The 7,918-nt window shown below is 34.6% G+C and overlaps 1 protein-coding gene across 1 annotated transcript; it reads left to right on the top strand.

Annotated features, from left to right (window-relative positions):
- The first annotated feature begins 273 nt into the window (after positions 1–273).
- LOC114632769 (olfactory receptor 51G2-like) lies at positions 274–1,233 on the top strand. Its single transcript, XM_028781381.1, has one exon. The coding sequence runs from the start codon at positions 274–276 to the stop codon at positions 1,231–1,233; it is 960 nt and encodes a 319-aa protein (XP_028637214.1).
- Positions 1,234–7,918: the final 6,685 nt, after the last annotated feature.

The raw sequence follows: 7,918 nt of genomic DNA, 5'->3' as shown, positions 1-7,918 counted from the left end.
TAGTTGTTGGAGGACCTGCATGACGATCAAGCTGAACATCTGCTACATATGTCCGGAAAGTAGATAATTTTAACTGACAATAATCAACGATGCAGAGAAAGGGGAAATAGGATTAGAATGGCTGAAGGGGTTATTAGAGGTAAGCGTTAGAGTCCTTTTTGTTTACTTTTTCTTTTTCACCCATTCTTTTTAAAATACAGATCCTGGACTTGTCAATGCTTTCCCCATTAGAGAGTAATGGTGGAATTGGACTTCACAAGAACAGTCAACCCAATGCCCCCCTCAAACTCCAGTGGCAGTGTGTCCTCCACATTCTATCTCACAGGCATCCCTGGCTATGAGGAATTTCACCACTGGATTTCCATCCCATTCTGCCTTATCTACATTATTGGGGTAACAGGAAACTGCTCCATACTTCACATTGTACGTACTGATCCCAGGCTCCACGAGCCTATGTATTACTTCCTGGCTATGCTTTCACTCACTGACATGGCTATGTCCTTGCCTGCTATGGTATCACTTTTCAGGGTGTTGTGGTCTATTTCCCGAGAAATCCAGTTTAATATTTGTGTGGTCCAAATGTTTCTGATTCATACTTTTTCCTTCACTGAATCATCTGTGCTCTTGGCCATGGCCCTTGACCGTTATGTGGCTATCTGCCACCCTCTGCGATACGCTACCATTCTCACGCCAAAACTTATTGCCAAGATTGGAATTGCAGCCTTGCTTCGGAGTGCTATTCCACTCATTCCTCTCCTGGTTCGTCTAGCATTCTTTTCCTTCTGCCGGTCCCATGTCCTTTCTCATTCTTATTGTTTACACCAGGACATAATCCGCCTTGCCTGTGCTGACATCAGGTTTAATGTTATATATGGAATGGTTGTGATTCTTATGCTGTGGGGTATGGATTCTTTGGGTATTTTAATAACTTATGGTTTCATCCTTCACTCAGTGTTAAGAATTGCATCCCGGGAGGGTAGGCTTAAGGCACTTAACACATGTGCATCCCACATCTGTGCCGTGCTCATTCTATATGTGCCCATGATAGGGTTGTCTATCGTCCATCGTTTTGCCAAACATTCCTCTCCCTTTGTTCACATCTTCATGGCTCATATTTACTTAATGGTGCCACCAGTGCTCAACCCAATCATCTACAGTGTGAAGACCAAGCAGATCCGACAAGGAATCCTCCATTTGATCTGTCCCCATAAAATCAATTCTTCTACAATGTGAGCATATCATCAAGGCAAAAAGATATTGGTACTGATGGTATGATGCCATGGTAAATTTTTGCAAGTTGTGTTTAGACAAAACATATCCAAAGCAAAATTAGAGGCAACTCAGTTACAGACAGGCTCTTTAGCACTCACTGTTGATTATTAGGACTAGATAGAATGACCTCACATATCCTTTTAAAATCATAGTCAGTTATTAATTAGAAAGTAATATGATGCAAATCCCTGGCTTTTCTGTTCTTGCCTGTACTAACCTTAAGCTTCGTATAAAGAATCTATCCCCAAAATTTTCCTTGAATCAGCAAAACTTAGGTTCCTTTGCTTTTTGACATTTGGTAATGTTTGGCATAGAACTTTACATGACCTTTTGCATTCCAATATTATTAATTATTTTTATTGTTTGATGTATATTTATTCAATCATAATCAATAGATGATAACACCTCAATACAAAGTGTTAAGAATTGCACTTATACTATAAGTCAAAGCAGAAGTTGTTAGCTGGCTTGCTGCCTATGTGTCATCTTTGAAAAATAATGGTATGCAAATTCTTTCTTACCTGCGATGTATATTCTCTTTAGAAGAGATCAACATCAATATCAATTTTCTTTACTTGCTTTGTGGGAATGACTTTAACTCTACAGAATTCTGAAAGTAATTTTGCCATATTACCTCAGATATTTATGTGAAGCCAAAATCTACAATCCATTAGTTTAATGCATGGATTAATAAGAATTCAGGGTGAGTAACATATTTAAATATTTTCAAATCTAGGTGAATAAGGATTAATTATTTAGAATTTTTGAAGAAGAAAACATGATATTCTAGATCCTTTCTGTAAGTGACTTTTCATTTTTGTTGTGTTTTTTAATATTAACTTTTTATTTAAAAATTTTATACAATATATTTTGCTTATGTTTTCCTCTCAACTCCTTTCAGATCCTCTGATGTCTCTGATCACTAGTTAAAAATAAAATCTTCTATCTTTGTAATAATTCAGTTCATATATGTTCATAAGATATAGAATAATAACTGGAAATGTTCAGTTTTGCTAATACACATATCTAAATATTTGGTGTGAATAAAAAATAAAGCAGAATCTGATGTAAAGATGTGTTGTATCATCTGATCTCTTCTTCCTTGCTAACTGGTAATGTATGCCCATACATCTTATTCTAGCTATGGTCCTAGAATTTGACTTGCCTTAGTATGAAAGCAGTCTCTAACAATTATTGGATGCATAAACAACGAAGAAATAAACAAGACGCTAATTTTTAAAAATTTGAGTAATTTGAGTGTTATCTTTTTAATACTAATACTGTAATGAAATCACACTTAATACAATGCAAAGATGGTAGAAAATTGAAATTAGGATTTTAAATTCCAGGAATTCATTCATGGAGAACTCACAGCTTCCATGTTGCCCCTTGATGGAGTTTTTTCCCACAGATGTCTCATTCCTCCAAGTTTTATCCTTTACTTGAGCCTACTTGTAATTTTTCTATTTAGGCGCATTATATTTGACCAAAGAAGCATTGATTTTTTTAAAAAAATTCAAAAACTAATAATCTCATGTACAAGAACATCCACTTTCTAAAAGTAATTACAATAAAATTTCCTTTAAAGACACCATTTTGAGAAATAACATTATTTAGCAATTGGAAATTACATAAATGTAGAGGAATTTTAATTCAGTAACATGGCTGATCTGGTAAGGGAACGTATATCCAGCTGGAATACAGACAGGCCACACACCTTTAATCACTCTGGCTGGAATAAGACATGCTGTTAATATACTCCTTTGGTCCCAGTGTCTAGAATACAGACACACCTTTAGTATATCTTTAATCCCAAACAATGAAATCTAATTGAGGGGTAGACAAGGTGACAAATCAGAAAAGGGTTTGACAGAATGTCTAAAATAGGATAAGTCCAACTTTCACAAAAACTGTAAAGAGAGGCTACTAAAAAAGCAGTGAGGGAGAGAGAATTCAATTAAATTCAATTTAGTTATTCTCAGTTCAGTTTGGTTTAGTTCAATTGTGTGTAGTTGTGGACAGTTCAGTTTAGACCAGAGCGACTGTGTTCAGAGCAGTTCTGTTCCTGTAGTGCACAGTCAGTCTTTTCAAGTATAGCATTTCAGTCAGAAGCCAAGAGAAGTCCATTTGAATCAGACACCTTGGGGAGTTTGAGCAAGAACAAAGCTGAGTTGAACCATCCAGCCAGAGTTCAAAAAGAGTTAGAAAGAGTGAGTTTATTCAGTAGCAAGTTTCAAAGGCTGAAACATTCTAAGTTAGATGATGGAGGCTGAAAGATGAAGTCTTCTAGGTACAGATTTGCAGAAGATTAGATTGTATGGAGGTTAGAAGCTTCCGTGCTTAGGCATAGGGATAGTTAGAAAAGCTCTAGGCTCAGCCCAAGACATTTATTCACACAGCTTGAGCTTTGTTCTCATCTCATCCCTTTATCTGAGGAAATAAAAGGAAGATTAACATTTACACATAAGGTGGAGTTAAATATAAAATGCTTTAAAATCACACTTAAATACAAATTATTTTTAACTTCATTTAAACCAATTTCTTTATTCTTGATAATTTCATTCATATACAATGAAATAGTGTCTCTACTCAAGTTTTCCTATATTTTCCCCAATTATACCTCCAATTTTTTAATTTTTTTGATAACTCAGTACATCCAGTTAGTTCGGCCCATGGGTACATGGGGTTGTGACTATTTACTAGTGTATGGGAAAACTATAAGTAGTCACATTTTCATGGGTATTATTTTAATACTCCTATCATCTATCCACTGCCAACAACTTATCAAAAAATTATGAGACATGAAGATCATCTGACCATATTGCTGGAATTTTGACTGTATTAATTTTGTTCAGATCTTTTGTAGTTAATCATAGTTTCTTAACCATCATGAGTAAGATACTATAAATATAGAAATGCTAAACATTTTATGGTTTTATTTATAAAACATTTTTAATAACTTTCTTGTTAACTAAATCATGCAATTGAGCAATTAAGCCTGGATATTTTTAATATAGTCTTATAACAATTTTTTCATATGATTTATCTTATCAATTGCCTTCTCTAGCACAAGCATTTGCTAGAGGAGCTATTTTAAGTACATACATGCACATACAGGATATATATGTATATATATATATATATATATATATATATATATATATATATTTCAAATTTTGATTACTATGTTGCCTCCTAAAACTCATTGTTAGATCAGCGTTATATTTATTACAAGTCTCAAGAAAACATTTATAAAACATACATTTTTAAAATTAAGGAAATCATTCCTAGCAAAGTCCATTTGGTCAGGATGAGTGATTGTTCATATTAATGAATAAATGACTAGATGGCTTCCTGGAGTTTTTCTCATCATGTGAAAATGCCATCTGGTGATGTTATTATGCTGGTCTTGTTCAAGCAATGGAATTGGCCTGGTTAGGCATGCTCCATCTGCATGGGGAAGGACTTCAGGTGTTGTTGATACATGGCAGATTGTTATGGTCCTCCTAGTAGGATGTCATGGTTATGTGCTTCAGGACAGAAATCTGGTCCAGAGCTAGTTCAAACTCCTGATGTTCTCAATTATGAGTTTTATCAGGGTTCTGAACTTTTACTACAATTTTACCAGTTCCATCTTAGTAGCATGGTCCACTGCCCCACAGGACACTACCTAGAAACAGCCATCCTTAGTCTTATGGTTCTTACAGTGTTCCCATCTTCTGGAACACAAGATGCACAAGAGTTGCATTACAGATGTGACAATTTGCAGTGGGTACTTTTCTGATACTTACTCTCTATAATTTTACCAGTTGTGGCTCTCTATATTAATCTCTATCTATTATAAAAAAAGAAGGAGGAGGATGTCTTAATTAGATTTTTACTGCTGTGGACAGACACCATGACCAAGGCAACTCTTATAAGGACAACATTTAGCTGGGGCTGGCTTACAGGTCCAGAGGTTCATTTCACTATCATAAAGGTGGGAGCGTGGGAGTATCCAGGCAGGCATGGTACTGGAGGAACTAAGAGTTCTACATCTTCATCTAAATGCTACTAGGAGAAGACTGACTTCCAGACAGCTAGGAGGAGAGTCTTAAAGCCCATGCCCACAATGACACACTTCCTTCCCCAAGGCCACACCTACTTCAACAAGACCAGGACTCCTAATAGTGTCACTTCCTGGGCCAAGAACATTCAAACCATCACAGAGGAGGAGAAGAGGAGGAAGAGGAGGAAGAGGAGGAGGAAGCATTGACATATAGAGAAATTTCATTATGTCTTTCCTAGGGGGAGGTGTACAATGGCTGCTGAGAATGGGAAATCTAGTTCATCTTAAGACAAGGTCCAACAAAAATTTTCCAAGTCCATATAGTCAGACCTGGATACATGTGTGAATTAGTGATGCTAAATAAATCAATAGGCTGGACACGCACACACACACACACACACTCACACACACACAGACACACACAAACATACACACACACACTCACACACACACACACACATATATATACATATATATATATGTATATATATATATAAATTGAGTTGGGAAGGAAGGGGTGAGAGTGATATAGATGTAATACCACTTAAGAAAGTTCTCAAAAACATAAGATGGCACTTTTGTTATTTTTTATATTATTCAAGTATTATTTGGTATTTTCTTTTAATTGGTACAGTTCACTTTATTAGTTCTCTTATTCATTCAATCTTTTAATCTAATACCTCAGAGAATAAAACATTTTAACAATAGTTACTTTGATATACATGCAATATGGAGTCTTTGTTTATGAATAAAGAAAGATGCCTTGATAAAAGGTTTGTAGGGCACTCAGTATATCAGTAAAACCAGTAGACAATGTATATTTACTATTTTATTGAACCCACAACATAATTTGTTCCTTCACTGCAAGGAAATAGTTGATTTTTTTCTTACTCAAAAGTAAACATCTTTCAGGAATGAAATAGTAACAGTAATGAATAATTAAAATTTCAGGCTTATCTCACATAGTCTTCCAGATGTAAATGTATACACCAGGCACAGTGGGATGCAAATATCATGACACTTAGTTTTTGGGAACTAAACTAGGGAGTTTACATGTGTTTATATAAGAGAACAAGAGAAACTAAGCCATGATTAGTATTCACACGTGTCCAGAAGCTTAAAGAGGAGGAATGTGAGTCTGAGGCCAATCTTAGCCTCGGAAGAAAACCAGTTCACAAAGTTATAAACAAAAATAAACTATAAAACATTAGAAATACAAAGAAAAAGTCAAAGAGCCAAATAAACCCACTGAATGTTACTCTAAGATTTCCATGATTTATCTAATAAAAGTCCTGACAGACTTTTATTATTTTCAAATCAGAATATTGTACTATGAGGTATTATGAATTCACTTAATATGTCAATCTGAACCATTGCTAAGCAATCATTTTTTTTGTATCAGAGTCACAGTCCTTCAGACTGATGTTACCTACTTCAGCAATGCTCTCCTATAGGTGGAGTGTGTAGCAACCTGGTTTCTCTACTTCCTAAGTCTTAAATACATATTCATTCTATTTTCAGACATCATTATATAACTCAGATGTTTCACAAAACAGCATGTTTGTGACATTTTTAATCCAAACAAAATATAATTCTAGAATGTAAAACTAAAGCAGTTTTAGTACATGAATGACTTAAAGTCTGTAAGAAATAGATATTTTCTGGAAATACAAGAGGGAAGCATTTGAATGATGAACAAATCAATCACTGGCTTCCGGAAGGAGAGTTAGTCTTCCAAGGATGAGCTTCCTTGTGAACTGTCCAATGCAGAGTGCTCAGCCTTGAAAACATACACACACAAACAAAAAATAAATAAACTTAGCAGACCCTGTTTACATATATTTGTGCACACACATACATGTATAAGTAGGTAAACAGCGATCATAATCAAAGGTCAAAGAGGTTATCTATTTACGACTGAGGGAACAGTATTTTGAGGGAGGTGGGGAAGGTAGGGAGGAAATAAAAGAGAGTCATATAACTTTGTTTAAATTAAAACATTAGAAGCTAAAACAACAAAGCAATGTATTTTATGCATCGGCTCTGTACATAAAGTGTATACCTGGGAGTTTATTATTTGTGACCATTGGGTTTATTATTTGATTAATTGAACTGTTTATCTAGTGAGTATTTATGAATTCATTCATTTCTGTTGTTCTTGATAACAGTAATTTCTGACTTGACAAAGCTATTATTTTATTCTCTCTATGGATAACTGAAGTAGAAATAATACATATACCATAAAACATTTAACTTACTTTAGTATGCTTATTTCCCCTTGATTACTGTAATATGTTGATTTATTCCTCAAAGGTACTTATGTTTCCTGTTATCTTCCTCTTTCTGTCACAACAATCAACTTTGGAAGTAATATATATTCCATAATTTTACTATTTTAAATGTTTACATATTCTTTTTTATTTAATTTTTCATACAATATATTTTATTATATTCCCTCTTATATCAATTCCTCCAAGATTCACACTACTGTCCTACACACCCAATTTATATTCTTTCTCTTTTGAATTCTACTTAGTGTTTTTATTGAACGTTAGATGTTCCAGGGCTAGATCTGAGCAGACTGTTTTGGATTTTTAT

This window comes from Grammomys surdaster, unplaced genomic scaffold (assembly GCF_004785775.1).
Source record: "Grammomys surdaster isolate TR1022 unplaced genomic scaffold, NIH_TR_1.0 425, whole genome shotgun sequence".
Classification (NCBI taxonomy): Eukaryota; Metazoa; Chordata; class Mammalia; order Rodentia; family Muridae; genus Grammomys; species Grammomys surdaster.
This window is presented reverse-complemented; position numbering and strand designations above follow the sequence as displayed.